The sequence below is a fragment of the Geotrypetes seraphini genome, chromosome 1 (assembly GCF_902459505.1).
Source record: "Geotrypetes seraphini chromosome 1, aGeoSer1.1, whole genome shotgun sequence".
Lineage (NCBI taxonomy): Eukaryota > Metazoa > Chordata > Amphibia > Gymnophiona > Dermophiidae > Geotrypetes > Geotrypetes seraphini.
Window position 1 is genome coordinate 503,863,371 of NC_047084.1, and position 19,578 is coordinate 503,882,948.

At 44.3% G+C, this 19,578-nt stretch overlaps 1 protein-coding gene across 4 annotated transcripts in view; it reads left to right on the forward strand.

Moving 5' to 3' along the window:
- The window catches only part of AGTPBP1 (ATP/GTP binding protein 1), a 325,031-nt gene that overhangs the window by 152,016 nt on the left and 153,437 nt on the right, over positions 1-19,578 (forward strand). For all 4 annotated transcript variants that reach the window (XM_033927773.1, XM_033927782.1, XM_033927801.1 and 1 more), the window contains 3 exons: positions 4,841-4,878; positions 7,950-8,158; positions 13,858-14,035. In XM_033927773.1, the coding sequence (XP_033783664.1) occupies positions 4,841-4,878; positions 7,950-8,158; positions 13,858-14,035 (425 nt within the window). The remainder of the gene's footprint in view (positions 1-4,840; positions 4,879-7,949; positions 8,159-13,857; positions 14,036-19,578) is intronic.

Below are 19,578 nucleotides of genomic sequence, written 5' to 3' on the forward strand. Positions count from 1 at the left end.
GGGGGAACCCACGGGATCCCCGCGGGTCCTGCGGGATTCCCGTCATCCCCATTCCCGTGCAGCTCTCTAGTCTGGAGTAGTCTGATGGGCAGAGTAGTGAACCATAGAGAGGGGGACCCAGACCCATATTCCGCTCTAACCACTACATTTATGATGGAAAGTGTGAGCCCACAAAAATCCTACTGTACAGCTATATAGGTGACACCTGGAACCATAAGGGCTATTGGGGTGGTAGTGGGCATAGTAGATTTGGGGGGAGTTTTGGAGAGCTCACCAAACATAAGGGGATTATAATGAGATATATCTGGCACCCTTTATGTAAAGTTCACAGCAATGCCCTCTAAGGTGCCCCACTGCTTTGCTAGCATGTCTGTGTGGCCAGTCCATTAAAAAATGCTGGCCACTCCTATATGCAAATAGCTTGTTTTGGACATGTTTCATCCGGATGTCTTATTTTGCCAAAAAGGATAGATGTCTAGCTAGGCTAAGAAGTCTAGCAGGTCATTTTCAGGAAGAAAAAAAAAAAAAAAGATAAGATGTCTTGCTAGCTCAAGACATTTTCTCCAAACTCAGACTTAGGGGCCCATAATCAAGAGACATAGAAGTCTAAAAAACATCCTAAATCAGCACTTGGATGTCCTAATCGCCAGGATGTCCAAGTGCCAATAATCAAAACCATTTTTCTGTACGTCTAGTGAGGTGTTCCAGCCTCTGTACATTCAGAGCATGAGATGGGCATGGTGGAGGAGTGTTATTGGTGGGTTAGACATGGACGTCTTGCTGCAATCAAACATTTTGCAAGACATCCTGGCCATAACTTACACGTTTGAAACTAGACCTGTTTTAGAAGGATCTAAGTGCCACAAAGGTGCCCAAACTGACCACTGCATGCATCAAGGTAAGATACCCCCATACTCCCCCAGTGCTCACGGACCCCCCTCACACCCACAAAGATCAGAATACACATGTATATATCTGTCTCCAGAACATCAGAACCTGATATGGGAAAGTCTACACCTGGTATAGGAAGCTCCACACAGGTGTCTTAAGTAGCTTGGTGGGTGGAGTAGTGGACCGTAGAGAAGTAACAAGTCCCATAAGCCACTCTAACCACTACATTCATGGTGGAAAATGTGAGCCTCCCCAACCCCCCCCCCCCTTAAACCTATTGCCCTATAGGTGCCACCTGCAGCTTTCATTGCTATTTGGGTGGTAGAGAGGTGTGTTTTGGGGGGCTCACCATAACCTAAGGAAGTGAGATGTTTATCTTTATGTAATGTTCACAGCACTGACCATTAAGGTGCCCCACTGCTCTGTTGCCATGTCCATTACAGGACTAGCCCCTCCCACGTCCAAATGGTCTTGTTCTGGGCATAAACATAAACATAAAATCAATTTCTAGACCTCATAACTTTGCAGTTCTATGCGGTTTATAAAAGACTAATGGCCTCTTTTACAAAGGCGCGCTAGTGGCTGCGCTGCGCTAAGGGCCCCAAAGCCCATAGAAATTTAAAGGGCTTTGGGGCTGTTGCTGTGTGGCTTTGTAAAAGATACCATAAATAAAATGTAACATTTAGGGAATTAAGATGAAAACTAATTGCCTAAGAACCTAGAAAACAAATAGGTTTTCAAGTGTCTTCTAAATAAGAAAATGAAACAGTAAACAACTGCTTAAAATCCTTATCCCAAAAAGCAGCCTGATACAAAAGCATACGTTCATGATACATTTTAAACTTACAACTCTTCACCGATGGATAAACAAATAAAGCATGGGTTTTATGAGAATATTTTTGAGTGGAAGCTGAAAAACTTGACCCATCAGGACTTTTATAATAAATAAACCTAGCTTGAAAACAATGCGTGCCTCAACCAGTAACCAATGTAATTCCCAAAACAAAGGGGTAACATGATGGAACTTGTTCAGTCCGAAAATGTCTAGCTGCGGTGTTCTGTATAATTTGCATCCTGGAAATAGTTTTTTGACACCTGCCAAGTAGACAATGTTACAATAGTTGAGATGACTCAGTACCAGTGATTGGACTAATAGCTTAAATACCGAGAAATCAAAATATAGGCATTTGGGACATGAACAAAATTTTGGTCGAAAATGTGGTATAAAGATAGATGTCCTGGCGGTCTGGACGTCCAGATAGAGGATTGAAAAAAAGAATTATTTCTAAACGTATGGTGGTTTGCCTTTCAAAAATAGGCATTTTCTTACTGATGACTTTGGACGTCTAGCGCCAAATGTCCAAATCAGACTTAGACATATGTTTTGGAAATGCCCCTTCATATCAAAAATGTTCCTCCACACTACCAAAGCCTTTGATTCATAAGTACTACTACTACATAGGCAATAAACCTTAAGCAAGTATAAAAATAGCTTTTAATGATCATAAATATCCAGTTTTATCTTCACGTTATCTTCCTTTGGCTGCACCTCTGGTTGCACTTCGATTCTTGCAGAGCTTTTGCATTGTCATTTGGCAAAGAGACATTGTAGAACTTGTGGGGGAAGGATATGTCCAACTTGTACATACGGTACTACTCTGAAGATGACTAAAGCTGGAAAGGGTTTTCAGTTTCAGGATATTGTACTTTTGTCCAGCAATGAGGGTGCGGCAGAAAGTACACATCAGAGCATTGCAACATGGCGGTAGTTCACTTGTTTCTCAGCTTTTAGGGATGTTCGCAGGCAAATACTTTCCTGCTCCAACACCATAGAAGCCAATTTTTTTTAAATGTTTGAGGGTGCTCAACTTGTAACTCACAACAAATTTCCCTTCGCCCAGCAAAGAAAAAAAAAAAGGAAAAACAAAATACATCCGGTAGTACAGCCTGGGCAGGGGGGGCTGTTGGACCCACAATAGGGAGGGAGGGTGCAGCTTAACTTGCAAGGGGGGCTGCTGCTACACCCGCGAAGGGGGGGGTTGCATGGGCTACTAGACTGGCTGGAGATGAAAGGAACGGAGACAGTTGCTGGATCTGGTCTGGTGATTGATGGGGAGAAGGGAAACAGGTGCTGGGTCCATGTGGTGGGAAGAGTGGAGCTGAAGGGAAGGGAGAGGTGCTAGACCCACACCTGGGTACTGATGGGGGGAATAGAGGTGTACCCATGGGAAGGGGGCTAGAGGAAAGGGACCTGCAGGGAGGAAGAGAGAGAAGGAAAGTGAAAGAAAAGCTGAACTAAGGGGATAAAGGAAGAGTGAATGAAATATTAAACATAGCGGAGGGAGGGAAGGGAGAGTGTGAGACAAATTTGTGTAAGAGAGGGGAGAAGCTGAACACAGGGAGATATACAAAAAGAGGGGAGATGGTGGGCATGGATGGGAGCATAGGAACAGGGACAAAAAGTAAATGCTGCATCTGCATGGGGGTGGGTGGTATATGGACCAGAGGTGTAATACTAGACATGGGAGGGTATATGGACACAGAGAAAAGATGGCTAGACATGAGGGAGAATAAGAACACAGAAGGAAGATGCTGGATGGGGTGGGGAGGCATAGGGATATAAAGGAATGATATTGTACACGGGGAGGGGATCATAGAATCGTGAGATGATGAAGGCAGGGAGATGGGCACAGGGGAAAAATTAAAAAGGGATGTATAGGATACATAGAGAAAGGAGATGCTGAATATGGGAAGCAATACATTCACAGAGATAGAAGATGGATGGTGAGCATGGAGAAAGAAGAAATGTCAAATAGGAGACAAAAAAACAAACAAACAGAGACCATCGCCTGAGACCAACATCATTTAAAGAATAAAATGATGAGACAACAAAAGGTAGAAAAAAAATATTTTCTATTTTGTGATTAGAATATATCAGATTTGAAATATGTATTTTGCTAGAGCTGGTGTTAAATATAACTGGGGACTGCAAAGCCCAGGCTGTGTTTCTTTATCTTCCAGCTGGCTTAGGGCTCCCTCTGAACAGGGGGCAGTGGCTCTAGTTGCACTTCCCTACACTCTTCCTGTCATGTGTGACTGCAGTATTCTGTTAGCATAATGTTTCTGTGTAGCATTCTGTAATCATTTTGATTATTCAATTTTCTCTATAGTGGAGGGGATATTTGGGAAGAGGAGACAGGGGTTTTGTTGATCCTTGCTCTGTATTATTTGTGTTTTTAAAATGACAATTATACAGAATATTGTTTCTTTTTGTACTTTAATAAAATCAGTTCAGTATAAAATCAAAACTATTCGAGGCTTGTGCAGATGGGATCAGAATGATGGCTTGCTGGGATGGGGCAGGGAGGGGAACCGAGTTCGTGAGGATGGGGTGGGGATGGGGACAGAGACAAATTTTTTCCTTGCGTCATTCTCTACCCTGCAGCTCTACATTGGGAAGATTTCAGCTCTGATGTTTTGGCAGTGCTGGAAATAATATTGGGGGTACTCTGGCACCCACAGAGCTGGCCCCACACACTATTTTTGGTTTTGTGTGTTTGACTTCATTTCACACTTTTGTTTTAGTAAAAACCTTTGAATGTGCATTAATTGACTTAACACAAACTAATTCATAGGTTAATGTGAATTAAATTGATTTAGCACGCACTAAATATTTTAAGACACACTAATAAAATGAATGCGCACCAAATCAGTGTGAATCCATGTCAGATACTATGCACTGAAATGCTGCTTACAAGTATGTCAGTAAAAACAAGGAGCTTGACAATTAATTTGTAGTGACTGAGTTAGTGTAATTGCATGGTTTCTCCAAGAAAGTGCTTTGGGGGAGGCGAGTCTCTATGATGTGTTAACTGATCTGGAAAGTTGCCTCAAGGATTGCTTTGTTTTGATGACTGACTCATTCTTTGTTTTCTTGTTACATTGACAGGGTTACTTTAGACACCCTTGCTGCATTGCTCAAGTCAAGTAAGTGTTCAAACAGCATAACCTGTGGAGGGATTGCAGGGCCAAGTCCGGAGTCTGATGGGGCCTCCTTTGTATGAGTCAGGAGAGGCTGAAAAGCAGGACTAAGGCCTAGATTCACTAAAGCTCACTGATCTGGGCGATCCGTGGGCGAAGAGTCACCAAGTTTTGCCAGGCGACCGATTCACTACAGCGTCCTCGTGCAATTGAAGTGATCGGACGCACGCCCCTTAGCGACCCCACGGATCGCTGCAAAGCGATCCAGATGCATGTGCAGACCATTCTCTTTGCCTGTAGATATGATCCGCGCATGTGCCTGCTCTCCGTACAAGCTTGAAGTCAAAATGAAAGGGGGAGGGGTGGCTGCATTCGCTGGCCCCACGAGAATCAATGGAACAGAACAAGCTTTGCAGCCAGACTGGAACAACAGAACAGAACACGCAGTGCAGCCCCGCTTTAAAACCGCGGGTTAAAACCACGGGCTCGCAGAGAGGCAGGGTGGTAGAGAGCAGGGCGCTTTTTGCACAAGGGAGATGTTTTATTTTGATGGTTTTATTTTTGATACTGGGATTTCAGGGCTGCAGGGCTTGGATTTCAAGGCGGCAGAGAGCAGGACAGTCGGCAAGGACGTGAGCGACTGGTCCTCAGCAATCGCTTCTTTTTGGATCGGCAAGCCCAATCGGAGTTCCAACTTCTGTTTAGTGAATCGCTGCCTTTCTACTTATGCATGCCATTTCCCATCATTGGCATGTGCGGATCGGATTGGGTGCGGATTGGGCAGGAGGTTAGTGAATCGGTTCGGGGTCAGAGAAGGCTCACAAACTGGTCGGGACACAATCGGTGAGCTTAGTGAATCTAGTCCTGTGTTCAGAAAACCCACAAATTACTCAGTGGTAGAGCCAGCCCTGTGTTTAGAACTCTAAGGATATTTCTGCTCAGAATATTTAGAGGATAATTTTGACACTGCCAATGGGTGCTTGCCTATAGGCCTTTTTCTTGAAGGGAAATTTCAAGGGGAATGAACAATGCTGATGTCTTTGTATGAGGGGGTACTGAAAAGTTCTCAGCCCAACCAACCAACTTCCTAAATTCTGAGTGTTATTTTACCACTGTAGTTGAAAAGAGTGTTATCTTATTTCATTAAGTGTCAATTTGCAGAAACAAAATTATATGTTTTGACATTGTTTCAGATCATTGATTGAGCCATATCCACCTCATTATCTTCTTGGTTCGGCTGAGAACTTTTCAGCACACCCTCATACCTACATGTTTGCTTTCAGGTAGGTGAAAATACACCTGAAATACACAGTGATTTGAAAATGGAATTGCTGTATGTATTTTCTGTATACAAACTACCACTACTAAACTACATCCCCATCTTATAGATGTAGGGATATAGGGAGCAAGTCAAGGATAGAGGGGTAAGGAAATTTTTGTGTATTTATTTATATTTAGCTCACTCTTCTTTTGGTAAATCTTAGTATTTTTACACACACAGTTGTATATCTGTTAAACCAAACTCCCCAACCCCCCCTGTTTAATATTGCCCCAGAATAAAGAGATATACCATATATACTTGAATATAAACCGAGATAACCTTTTTTCCCCAAAAAAGAGGAAAAAAGATTGACTCGAATATAAATCAGGGTGGGGGTAGGGGGGAGGAAGGGTGCTAGGCTTGGCACCCTGTTTGCCCGCTCTGCAGGTTCTGCATCCAGTCCCCTCCCTTACTCCCTTGCCTGCCATGCCAGTCTCTGCACCCAGTCCCCCTCACTCCCTGCCCAGCCAGCATCTGCATCCATCCCCCCTCCCCCTGCCAGTCTCTGTACCCAGCCCCCCTCATTCTTGTCCTGCTAGTTTCTGTACCCTGTCCTCCCTCCCAATGCCTTATAGGCCTTCACTAGGCCTACTGTAAATCCTGGTGGGCCAGGACAGGCGAGATTTCTCCTGTCTCCCGCCCAGCCAACTTAAACAATTTTGTAACCGTTCCCCCCCCCCCCCCGCACCTTTAAAATCCCTGGTGGTCCATCGTTGTGCCGGAACAGGAGGGATCCCTTCCGTCTCCTACCCCAGCCATCTCTAAACAGCTTTTATCTCCCTCCATGTACCTTTTGAGTCCCTGGTGGTCCAGCAGCAAACCTCAGCAGGAGCAACCTTCCTTCGCTTCTACCTGTGCAGAGCCACTAGCTAATTGGCTGCCGGGAGTTCTTGCTATCCCGACAAAATTTGCAGCAGTCAATTCGCTAGCGGCTTTGCATGGGCAGGAGCGAAGGAAGGTCACTCCTGCAGGAGAAGGAAAGAATCTCTCCTGTCCCGGCCCACTGATGGACCACCAGGTCTTACCGCAGGCCCAGCAAAGGCCTGCAACAGGTTCGGGAAGAGGAGCGGGTCAGCGCTGACCGAAATATAAACCAAGGCCCCCATTTTTGAGCCATTTTTTGGGCCCCCAAATCTCGGTTTATATTCAAGTATATACAGTAGTTTTCCATGCCTGGAAGCTTTTAGAGCAAAATGTTTTATCACATCCTCATGTTCTCAAATATTATCTCTGGCCACTGAGGACAATAAAGATCAAATGAGCCTCTCTGTAGCTGTTTGCTTGTTTGAAAATTATTCTCATTTTTTTGTGACTTCTAAATATCTGTCACATCAACAAGCAAAAATCAGTGACTCATCTACCCTCTGGTCATAACCTGGTCCTCCATTTAACTCCTGTTCCTTTTATTCCCCCCCCCTAGTTCAGCAGTGCTATATGTAGCACCTCATGCTGGATGAAACTTCCCATTCTGGGATAGTTTCTATAAGTTGGGTTGATATTGTTTACAATAATGCTGCTTTAAAATTCTCTGCTTTAGAGTAGAAACGTAAGAAGTGTTATTTGACGAAATAGTTAAAAGTATGACTAGACTGGATGGACTAGATTTTCCTTAAAATGGACATTAAACAAAATAAGAAAGTATATGTAAGCTGTTAACTTGTGTTTGCCGTGTTTGACAACTTAAGACTGTGGAGATTCACTAGAAAGCATCACTTATGATACCTGTGCGTTCTTTTAACTCTTTGTTGTCACCAAGGAACAAATGGCAGGAAAGCGGTGGATAGAAACTATGTGGAGTTGCTGTTGTCTATTTATGTCGACTGGCACCGCAATGACATCCGGCACAGACACATGCCAGTTCGGAAGGGCATTTTACAGTGCATCAAGTCTGTGACAAATATCAAACTGGGAAGGAAAGCGTTCCTCGATTGTAATGGCATGAAAATTATGTATAACACTTCACAGGTAAGCGCTGGCCTTCTCTTTCCATTTTCCAGCTGTCGAAGTCATTCACTGCAGATATGTGTTTGTCAAGCGAACCATTGGGGGGCATCTTAGGTGGTCTGCTGTGCAAACATTTGAAATGAATACGCATGAGACTCATTTGCATATGCCAATCAGGGTGGTAATTCTGAACAGATGCAACCAGGTCTTATGTATATTCATTTTGGAATAGCCTGAAAATCAGATCTGCTAGCATGCTTTTGAGGCCTGGGTGGTGAACAACACCCATAGATTAGCATGAAGGAAATCTGTCATTTTTTGTTGACAAGAAAGATTGAGTCAAGCACATAAGCACACTACATTATTCAGTGATGCAGAGACGGAGCTACTTTCCCAGAGCTCAGAACATAGGGATGGATTTAGTAAATGGCACCCAAGTTGCCTCCTGGATCGTGGTGATGACGGATGCCAGCCTTCAGGGCTGGGGAGCCCATTGCAATTGTTGTCCTGTTCAGTGTTGTTGGACACCCTCTCAGAGAAAGTGGTCCATCAACTGGCTGGAGCTCAGGGCCATTCGTCTAGCTCTGATGAGATTGCAGAAGACTATGAGGGGCCAAGCTGTCAGGGTCTTCTCTGACAATGTGACGGAAGTAGCCTTTGTCAGTCGCCAGGGAAGGACCAAGAGCACTCCTCTTCGTCAGGAGGCCAGCCTTCTTTTTCTTTGGGCGGAACTTCATCTTCTGGGGCTGACAGCAGTGCATGTGGCGGGAATGGATAACGTTCAAGCAAACTTCCTCAGCAGACAGATTCTGGATCTGGGCGAGTGGGTTCTGTCCCTGGAAGTGTTCCAAGTGATTGTGGAGCGCTGGGGGCGGCCTCACTTCGACCTCATGGCAACAGCAAGAAACAAGGAAGCAGTTCGCATCTTCAGTTGCAGATCTGAGCCCTGAAGTGAGGGGCTCGACACTCTGCTGCAGCCGTGCTCTCAGGAGATTCTCCTGTATGTCTTTCCTCCTTGGCCAATGGTCAGCCAAGTCATTCGGAGGATCATGACTCATATCTGGGCTGCGTCATTCTGGTGGCTCCAGATTGGCCTCGCAGATCGTGGTACGCAGATCCTATTGAAAGGGCTTTAAGCAAACTGGGCTAGTCAGAGACTTAGGCCCTCCCCAGCATATCCCAGGATACACTGGGAAGGGGAAGGCCCACCATTTTGAAGAGAGTGGGCATCACTTCCGTTGGGAGGGGGGGGGTTGCTTGATGGGGGCAAAATTTTCTGGCAAGTCTGAGCAGTCAAACCTTACTTTCTTATCAATGCCTGAGCCAATCAGCGCTCAAGCACTGACCAGAAAGTAAGTCTAGGACAGCTTAGACCTGTTGGAAAATTTTACTCGCAAATGTAGGACAGTGAGGTTAGGGAATCACTCATCAATAATAGAGAATTACCCGGAGTGAATACTAGCAGTGGCGTACCTAGGGGGGACGTGGGGGGGAGGTCCGCCCCGGGTGCACGGCCCCAAGGGGGTGCACAGCTGGCCTGCCATTGCCGTCATCAGAAAGAAGCCGACGCCTGTTCTCCCTCCCTCCGAATTCGCCCTGCTTCGTTTCCCGGGGGCTGACCAACTATAGCCATCCGACGTCAATTCTGACATCGGAGAGGACGTTCCGGGCCAGCCAATCGCTGCCTGGCTGGCCCGGAACGTCCTCTCCGACGTTAGAATTGACGTCGGACAGCCAGAGTTGGTCGGCCCGTGGGAAATGAAGCAGGGAGAATTTGGCGCCGGCCTGTATCCGATGGCCAGTGGCAGCCTTTCCCCGGTGGTGGCAGCATGGTGGTGGTGGCGGCGGTGGCATGGGGGAGGGCAGGGAGAAAGAAAGAAAGATGGGGGGGGAGACAGGGAGTCAGAAAGAAAGAAAGGGGGGCATGGATCCAGAAAGAAAGAAAGGGGGGGACAGGGATCCAGAAAGAAAGAAAGGGGGCAGGGTGAAAGAAAGAAAAAAAATGGGGCATGGGGAGAGAGAGAAAGACAGACATAGAGAAAGAAAAGGGGCATGGAGAGAGAAAGAAGGGGGCAGGATGAAAGAAAGAAAGAAATGGGGCACAGAGAGAGAGAGAAAGACAGACATACAGAAAGAAAGGGGGCATGGAGAGAGAAAGAAGGGGGCAGGGTGAAAGAAAGAAATGGGGCACGGAGAGAGAGAGAGAAAGACAGATATACAGAAAGAAAGGTGGCATGGAGAGAGAAAGAAGGGGGCAGGGTGAAAGAAAGAAATGGGGCACAGAGAGAGAGAGAAAGACAGACATACAGAAAGAAAGGGGGCATGGAGAGAGAAAGAAAGAAGGGGACAGGATGAAACAAAGAAAAAGTTGGAGGAGAAGAAGCATACAGGAGGCTGAAAGAAGGGAAGAAATAATTGGATGCACTGTCAGAAGAATAAAGTGCAACCAGAGACTGATGAAATTACCAAACAAAGGTAGGAAAAATTATTTTATTTTCAATTTAATGATCAAAATGTGTCCATTTTGAGAATTTATATATGCTGTCTATATTTTGCACTATTGGCCCCTTTTACTAAACTGCAATAGCAATTTTTAGCGCAGGGAGCCTATCAGCATCGAGAGCAGCTCCCTGCGCTAAAAAACGCTATCGTGGTTTAGCAAAAAGGGAGGGAGTATATTTGTCTATTTTTGTATAGTTGTTACTGAGGTGACAACTATACAAAGTCATCTGCCTTGACCTCTTTGAAAACCTGCAGAATATAAATGATAATTAACATTTTCTCTGCGTACAGTGTGCTTTGTGTTTTTAAAATGTTATTGTTGGTAGATCATTTTGACTTGGCCACGAAGGTAAGGGGGGGAGAGAGGGGAGCTGCTGAAAGACATCTAGTAATCCTTGCAGACTTGACTGTGCAGGGAATTATTTTTGTAAAATCATGTTTTGTTATGTGACTAGCATTATTTAGACTTTAATTTCTATGAATGAATAGAATGAAAATGATATAAAATTACTTGCTTGTTTTTATGTGTGTGCGCTGAAGGAAAGTGGAGAGAGAGTGGGCTGAGGACGCTGAAGGGAAATGGGGAACAGAGAGTGGGGAAAAGACGCTGATTTATAAATTGACAATTGTTTCTTTTTATACTTTAATATAATAAGTTCAATATAAAACAATTCAAGGCTTGTGTGGATGGAATCAGGTGGTTTGTGGGGATGAGGACCGAGCTTACGGGGATTAGTCCAATAAAATGGTATTTTCTTATTTCTCATTATTTGTTTTATTTTTATTTGTTAATTTGTAAAGTGGTGATTGTTATGTATCAGTTTTTTCAAATTTATATCTACTGTCTTTATATTTTGCACAGTATTAGAGGACATGTATTACTGTTTTTGTGGTGTTGCATTGTATGCAGAGTCTGATTTCTTGGCAGTTCAGTTTAACTTTTGTCTACATATTTTTATTTTTAGTTTGTGATTATTCCATATTGGGCAAGGGTGTATCTGTCTGTGTGTATGAAAGGGACATGGCTTTCTGATAATATCGACTGTACAGGATCAATTGACTGTGCAGGATCTGGTTTGTTTAGTTTTACAATGTATGTGTTGGTGTTCTAGTGCTCACTGCAGTGTTTAAGATGCTGTCTTTTCCTAGGTACACTCTTGTTGTGCGATATGTGGATTATTACTAAAAATCATATTTTTCATATACATGGGGGGTGTCAAAAAATGATGGGCCCCGGGTATCACATATGCTAGGTACGCCATTGAATACTAGTGCTGCCCGATTCACTTTGGGTGAATCGATTTGAATCGATTTAAAACAAAAAAAATTGGCTTCCCGATTTGGACCCTCCCTCCTCGCCCCCTAAAGCAGGAGCGGCAGCGCTGCTCTTGCTGGCCAGCCACTGCCGCACGTGCTTTAGAGTGCAAGGAGGGAGGGTCAGTCAGGAAGTGCTGCTGTCGGCTTCCCCCCCTGGTGTTCGGTTCTCCCCCCCCGGTGTTCGATATCCCATCCTGGTGTCCGGCTTCTCCCCTGGCCTCCCCACACCGTTTACCTTATAGGTGAAGCCTGTACAGCAGATCGCGGTACTAGTGTCTTTGCAAACTGCTTCGAGGCTGTTTCCTCCACCGCTATCCTGCCTCTGATGTCAGAGGGGCAGGACCGCAGCAGAGGAAACAGCTCAAAGCAGTTTGCAAAGACACTAGAACCGCAATCTGCTCTGCAGGCTTCACCTATAAGGTAAATGGTGCGAGGAGGCCAGGTGGAACAGAGGCCTTCCCGGGGGGGGGGGGGTGCACAGTCCTTCAGGGTGGGGGGTGGGACAGGCCTTGGGCGGTGCAGGCCTTCATAGGGGGGGTGCAGACCTTCAAGGCGGGGGGACAGGCCTTTAAGGGGGGGACAGGCCTTCAAAGGGGGAACAGGCCAGGCCTTTAGGGGGTACAAGCCTTTAAGGGTGGTGACAGGCCTTCAGGGATGGTGGCACAGGCCTGCAGGGGTGGGATGCAGGCCTTCAGGGGGGACAGACCTTCAGGGGAAGGGGGCCCTGGTGTAGAAGTACACGGAGGGAGGGAAGGGAGGGTTTCAAAGAGATGTGCATATGCCGGACTTTGGAGGGGAAGAAATAATGGATCTAAAAACAGAGGAGAGGGAGAGAGATGGTGGGCAATGGATTTAGGGAGGGAAGGAACAGAAAGGGAGAGAAGTTGGACACAAGGGATGGTGTGGAGGGGGGGGCTAGAGATACTGGATAGGGGGCTAGTTGGGAAAAGAAAGGGAGAGATGGTGGACCCTGGGGTAGTGGGGAAGGAGGGAGAAATGCTGGATGAAAGAGTAGTTGAGAAAAGGTAGATCTGTGGATGGAGACGAAAAAAAAGAAAGATGCCAGACCTCCGGGGAGGGAAGGGAAACGGAAGGGGAGGATGGAGATGACGGAAAGGGAGGATGGAGATGACAGATGGATGGTTAGCATGGAGAAAGAAGGAGACGCTGGCATGCATGTTATCAAAACAACCAGAGCCTGGGACCAACAAGATTTGAATAATGATCAGACAATAAAAGGTAGAAAAAATAATTTTATTTTCTGTTTTATGATTACAATATGTCAGATTTGAAACTTGTATCCTGCCAGAGCTGGTGTTAGACTGCAAAAATGAGCTAGGATTTAACAGAGAGAGGAAAAGTCTTTTTTTGTTTGTTTACACCACAGTGCCAGTGTGGTTAGGAGAAGGCAAAGGGGGTAAAGAGGCTATAAAATAAACCCACCAGGATGTTTGAAAAAAACACCCAATTGGGCAGGAAACTCGAATCGAATCGGGAAAACCAATTCAATAGGCTGAATCGAATCAAATTTTTTTTTCCTGAATCGGGCAGCACTAGTGAATACCATCAAAAACCCATTAGAGGTTATTAGAGTTGGGAGGAAATAGAGAACTGCAAGCAAGTAAATAATAGTCAACACCTGTGGGTACAGGTGGGGATGGGTAGGAATGGAATGGATCTTAACGGGTACAGATGGGAATGAGTTAGATTTCATTGGGGATGGGTGAAATTTCTGTCCTTGTATAACTCTCTATTTAAAACGTAGAGCTCTCTTTCAGTGACATACAGGAAGAGGCTCTAGAAGCCCCTTGATATATTAAAAAGTTCCACCCAAGTGTAGCAGAACAGTTAAGTATTCCAAGTAAAATATCTCCCCATGTGCACTCTTTTCTTTCTTTTAGGAATGCCTGGCAGTAAGAACGTTGGATCCCCTGGTCAACATGTCCAGCTTGATCATGAGAAAATGTTTCCCAAAGAACCGTCTTCCTCTGCCAACCATAAGAAGTGTGTTCCATTTTGAGCTACCTGTCATACCGGTTACAGGCCCAGTTGCTCAGATGTACAGTTTACCTCCTGGAGGTAGGATTCCTTCAGCAAACAGCCTGTATTTCCATCTCAAGAAATACAAGTTACAAAAATGATTGCATTTATATCCTTCATAATGAAAAACTGTTATTTAATCAAGGTTGAAGGAAGATATTTTGAACACAAATTATGAATTAGCTAAGGAAAACCCTGTTATATACTATTGTACATATTTTCAAGTGTCATACTAAATAGTTAAACAATCACAAAGTTTTCTGTACACTGTGTTTAAGAGGATATTTTCTGTAAGTTCTGGTTATAGTGCATATTTTAATCTATTCTGTTAAAAAAAATATAGGCATCTACTTTTCTTGACAGAGTACTAGCACAAGAGACAGAGAGCACATGTGTGTACCTCTTGGCAAGACTACTTACACCAGTCTTGTTGCTGGTGTAAATGTCCATGCCTAGATGTATTCATGTAAACTAGGGGTAGGGTACTCCGGTCCTCGAGAGCCGTATTCCAGTCGGGTTTTCAAATTTCCCCAATGAATATGCATTGAAAGCAGTGCGTGCAAATAGATCTCATGCATATTCATTGGGGAAATCTTTTTTTTTTTTTTTTTTTTAAACCTTCTTTATTCATTTTCAACATTACATTAAGTGTTAAAATATATTCATTCACAATAATAATAATAAATACATCACTTAAAAACAATCATTGATACATTGGGGAAATCCAGAAAACCCGACTGGAATACGGCTCTCGAGGACCGGAGTTCCCTACCCCTGATATAAACCTTTGGCACTATTTCAACACACTTCAATGAAGAACCATCCAATAATTAACGTCATCAAAATGTCAGAACTAATCTCACATTTATGCAGCACTTCATTCATCCAGAGTTACAGACTGTCTTATTGATCCTCAGCGGGCCACCAGGCACTCAAACTTCTTTCATAGTGCCGGGCTTTATGCTCCCATTCGTCATCGGATCCAATTTAATAATTTATTTAAATACATTTACTGTTTATAATTTAATATTAAATCTTAAATAAATATGTACTGAAAGTACTTAGCTGTGCAAAGATGCTTTCTACAGGGGTAGAGTCACCAACATGTTTCGCCCGTGTGTTTCAAAGGGCTTTTTCAAGGCTACCACTCCCTACTTTCAACCATTCAAACCGATGCTATGGTCGGTTTGAATGGTTGATTCTTTACCAGACGCTATGGTCGGTTTGAATGGTTGAAAGTAGGGAGTGGTAGCCTTGAAAAAGCCCTTTGAAACACATGGGCAAAACATGTTGGTGACTCTACCCCTGTAGAAAGCATCTTTGCACAGCTAAGTACTTTCAGTACATATTTATTTAAGATTTAATATTAAATTATAAACAGTAAAAGTATTTAAATAAATTATTAAATTGGATCCAATGATGAATGGGAGAATAAAGCCCGGCACTATGAAAGAAGTTTGAGTGCCTGGTGGCCCGCTGAGGATCACTAAGACAGTCTGTAACTCTGGATGAATGAAGTGCTGCATAAATGTGAGATTATTTCTGACATTTTGATGACATTAATTAGATGTATTCATGAACATACATGAATTGTAGTATTTTATAATTTATGTGCATACTTGTATGCCCCACCCGTGTGCACACCCACTGGCAAATTACATGCCATTAAAGCATGGCGTGTACTTTTCTGGTAGTTGGTCTTTTGTAAGAGGCCATTTTCCTATATAAATAACTAGAAAACTGGCATTTATGTACCTTCTTGCTCCTAAATCTATGGGGCTCCTTATAGATATACTCTATTGGTGTGTTAATTGGCATATGCTAAGTGCTGTGGCTGTAAACTGAGTTACTGTGTGATGATTCACATATTATTTTTTTCTAGTGCAATAGGCACATCATTCTTGAACCTGTGTGTTGTGTACCTCTGATTACAAGATCTAATGTAGGGAGCCTCATCTATATTTTTCTGCTCTGCCTCCTCTCACTGTAGGCTGTTCTGTAGCTCCTCAGTTTTACTCTCCACACGCAAGATGGTAGGAGAATTGTCTGTTCTGCTCATGTTTATTTTTCCTTTATTTTTGAGTTTTTTATCCAGTCGTGAGGCTTTTCGGTGCTGCAGTGGATCCCAGTTACGGGACATCTCTGGCTGCAAGAGAACACAGTAGTCCGTAGCCAAGAGGCAGCCTGCTTTGCAGGGCACCTGCTTGGCCAGCCTGCATTAATAGTCTGGAAGTTCAGGGACCATTCCTTTGGGAGTAAGGCTCGCTCCAGGTTTTGGTCGCAGAAAGCATGAGTGCAGGCTGAGTGGCCCTGTGGCAGTTTTTCACCAGGATCGGGTGCATTCCTCCACCCAACTTCGTGCCTGAGTTCCGGTGGAGATTTGAGGTCTTAGTCCGGCTGGTAGTACTAAAGAAGCAAGCTATCTAGGTCTCCAGGCTTGTCTGAGGCAGAGAATCTCTGGCTACAGCTCCTAACACCTGCATGACACAATGAGTACTGGCAGTAACAGTCTATGAGATAAATTGGAAGGAGGTCTCTAAAAGTAGTTTTTGGAGGTTTCTAGGGCTAAGGACAGAGTCCTTCACCTCTAAAAATCCTATTCCCCCCAAATTTTTTGATTACCCCTTATTTAGCTCCCATGGGCCATTTTCAATGCTAAAATCGCTGCTGCAGTGGCTACCTTAGATTTCCAAATTTTAGAATAAAAGCCTCTATCTACATCAAAACATCTCAATTTGGCTCAAAATCGGTCTAGGCGGACTCCTAAGACGAGCATACCCAGGATTCATGCCAAATTTGTGCTGGATTGCTGGCTGAGGACTGTCCTTGTCCATGTCCCTTAACATGACCTGGAGTTATATGATGACACTAGTACACATGGATGCCTGGCTTATTCCAAAAGAAGTGACAAAAAGCCCCACCTGTGGCAATGTCAGTGTTAGTAAGATGAGGTCAGCAAGGCACGTTGAGGGGAAGGGAAGTGGGGCTGTCATACCCAGCATCTTCCAGATTATAAAATCATATTCCCAAATATTTCCAGACACTTCAGACTGTAATTTAAAATACACTTTTGTCACCATAGTACATCATTGGATTTCAGTGTAAGTCTACGCAAGCCTTAACATCCAAAGCATTTCACCATTTGTATTTTTAGCAAAAATAAACTTTAAGTTTGTAAACTTTCGCTGGCTTTTTCAAAGCTGCAGTAGAGGGTTTCTATCATGGGCCAGCGAGGTAAATGTTTCAGTGTTCATAGAATTTCTATAAGCGTCACACCATTTACCTCACGGCACGTGGCGGAGGGTGGGGGGCAGGACCCACTGGCTCAGCATCCTCTAGTCTCTTTGGTGGTATGGGGTTTCAGATGATCAAGCTGCAAGTAAAAAATTCTGACTGGAGCTAGGAACTGGTGAAAGTATTTCCCTGATGCAGAGCAACCGTGCATCTGCCATTAAACCCTAGAGAGAACACAGGAGCTGCTGCATCTTGGTCTGGCTTTTGCTCCAGAATTTATGATGTTTGAAGCATATTTAAATTAGAGTGGTTGCAGAGACTCCTCAAGGGTTGCAGTGATGGAAGTTCAGGAGTTCCCCCATCTAAGAGTACATTTTTCCCACAGCAGAGCCATGCACAAGATATGGGGGCACAGTCAGAAGAGGACTGAGATGAAGTAAATTCTATATTTATGCCTTTATTGTCCCAGTCTGGGTCCTCAGTACTAGGGGATTCTGCATTGTGCCTTGGAGGGTCAGGTCCTGACCAGGTGGCAGCCCTGATCTCAGAAAGGTCCCAACTGTGCACAGGCTGTTTAAGCCCACAGCCCTTGTGGAGATTATTACTGAGTGATGAGGAATTTTGAGATTCTTAGGTATGGAAAAATAGTCCGGTATTGCATTAGAAATATGAGTTATTGGATTAGAATGGCTGGTGACATAAAGAAATGAAATGAGGTACGTATTTTAAATTGGGTACATGAGCTGAGACTGCAGAGAGGTGCATGAGACAGTGTAATTAAAGAGTAATATTTGATCTGTTTTTCAAACCACACTCAAGCTTATGTAAAGGCATTAAGATAAATTGGCTGGGACACCAAAGCTGAATAAAAATATTAGTTTTGCAAGTTATACAAGCTGAAGTTCATAGAAAACAGCCCAGAGTTAGAGGAAAATATGCTAAGATAAAGAAAGGCTTGGGTATATTTTCCTGAAAATTAGATTTTTTAAGAAGCTGGCAGCTTTAGAGAGGAAACAGATAGCAAAGAAACAAAGAATTAGCTATTCCAGAAGGACAGATGCTTCTAATTGATAAGGAGATATAGAAAGACATGATAAAGGACATTAGAAATTAAAAAAAGTGAAATACTGCCATCTACTGGGTTGAATTGGTAAAGATCATTATAAAGTTGATTATATGTAGTGATACAGTAGAATCTCAGTTAACTGGAACTTTCATCCAACCGGCAAAAAAATTGCTGGTGGAGAAAAATAAAGTCCCCCGAAGCGGCAGCGGTCCTAAGCTGTAAACCTCCCTCCCTCAAGCCCTAAAGAACTACAAGCAGTGGCAGTCCTCCCTCTGTCAAACCCCTTAGTGCCAAGAGCAGGCAGCGGTCCTGAGCCGCAAACCCCCTTGCTCCCTCCTTCCCTCCCTCCCTCTCTCCCTTCCTTACCTGAAGCGCAGCGGTCAGCAGGCTCACAGCTTGCCCTGCCAGGGCATTTCCTCTGATGCGTCACTTCTGTTTTGAGGCTGCCTCTTGCCTTCTGCTGTGCTTCGGGTAAGGAAGGGAGAGAAGGAGGGAGCGAGGGGGTTCTCAGCTCAGGACCGCCGCCTGCTTCTGCCACTTCAGGGCTTGAAGGAGGGAGGAGGGCTTTGTGGCTCAGGACCACTGCTGTGCTGGCAAGGTTTCTAACACACTCTTGATTAACCAGAAAAACAGTTATCTGGTATCCACCAATTCCCATGGGTGCCAGATAGCTTCGATTCTACTGTATAAAAAATTACATTGGCAAATGTATGTTTTTCATAAATGTGTCATGCACAGAAGAGGAAGTATGTGCAAAAATAAATTGTTTATGCAGTGTTCTAGTGATCCAGTGTCTCTGAAACTTTCTTGAGCTGGGGCACACTAAAGGTAGTGGCTATGGCTTGAGGCACCCAGAAGTGTGCGGATGTCGCAGTGATGACATCATGCATATGGGCGACATCATCATGTCGATGTCTGCGCATGTGCAGAGGCCCTCCAGAAGGGCCCTGAGACGCCAGTAGAGGGTGCCAGCAGGGAAGAGGGCCGGAGAGAAGGAGAGGCACTTGCGCCAGCTGATTGCCTATATCGGTGTTTCTCAACTACTTCAAGCTAAGTACCCCCTAAGTCTAACAAATATCAACTGAGTACCCCAACCACAGAATTCCCTAGGCCCACGCAAGCTCTGCCCCAAATCCCATCCCCTTTACTAATTGTAATGCAATTTTTTGCGTTCATTTTTCATATACACACAATATACAAAGTAGATATAAATTCTCAAAGCTGACACATTTCAATCACTATATTGAAAATAAAATCATTTTACCTACTGGCAATCTTCTGC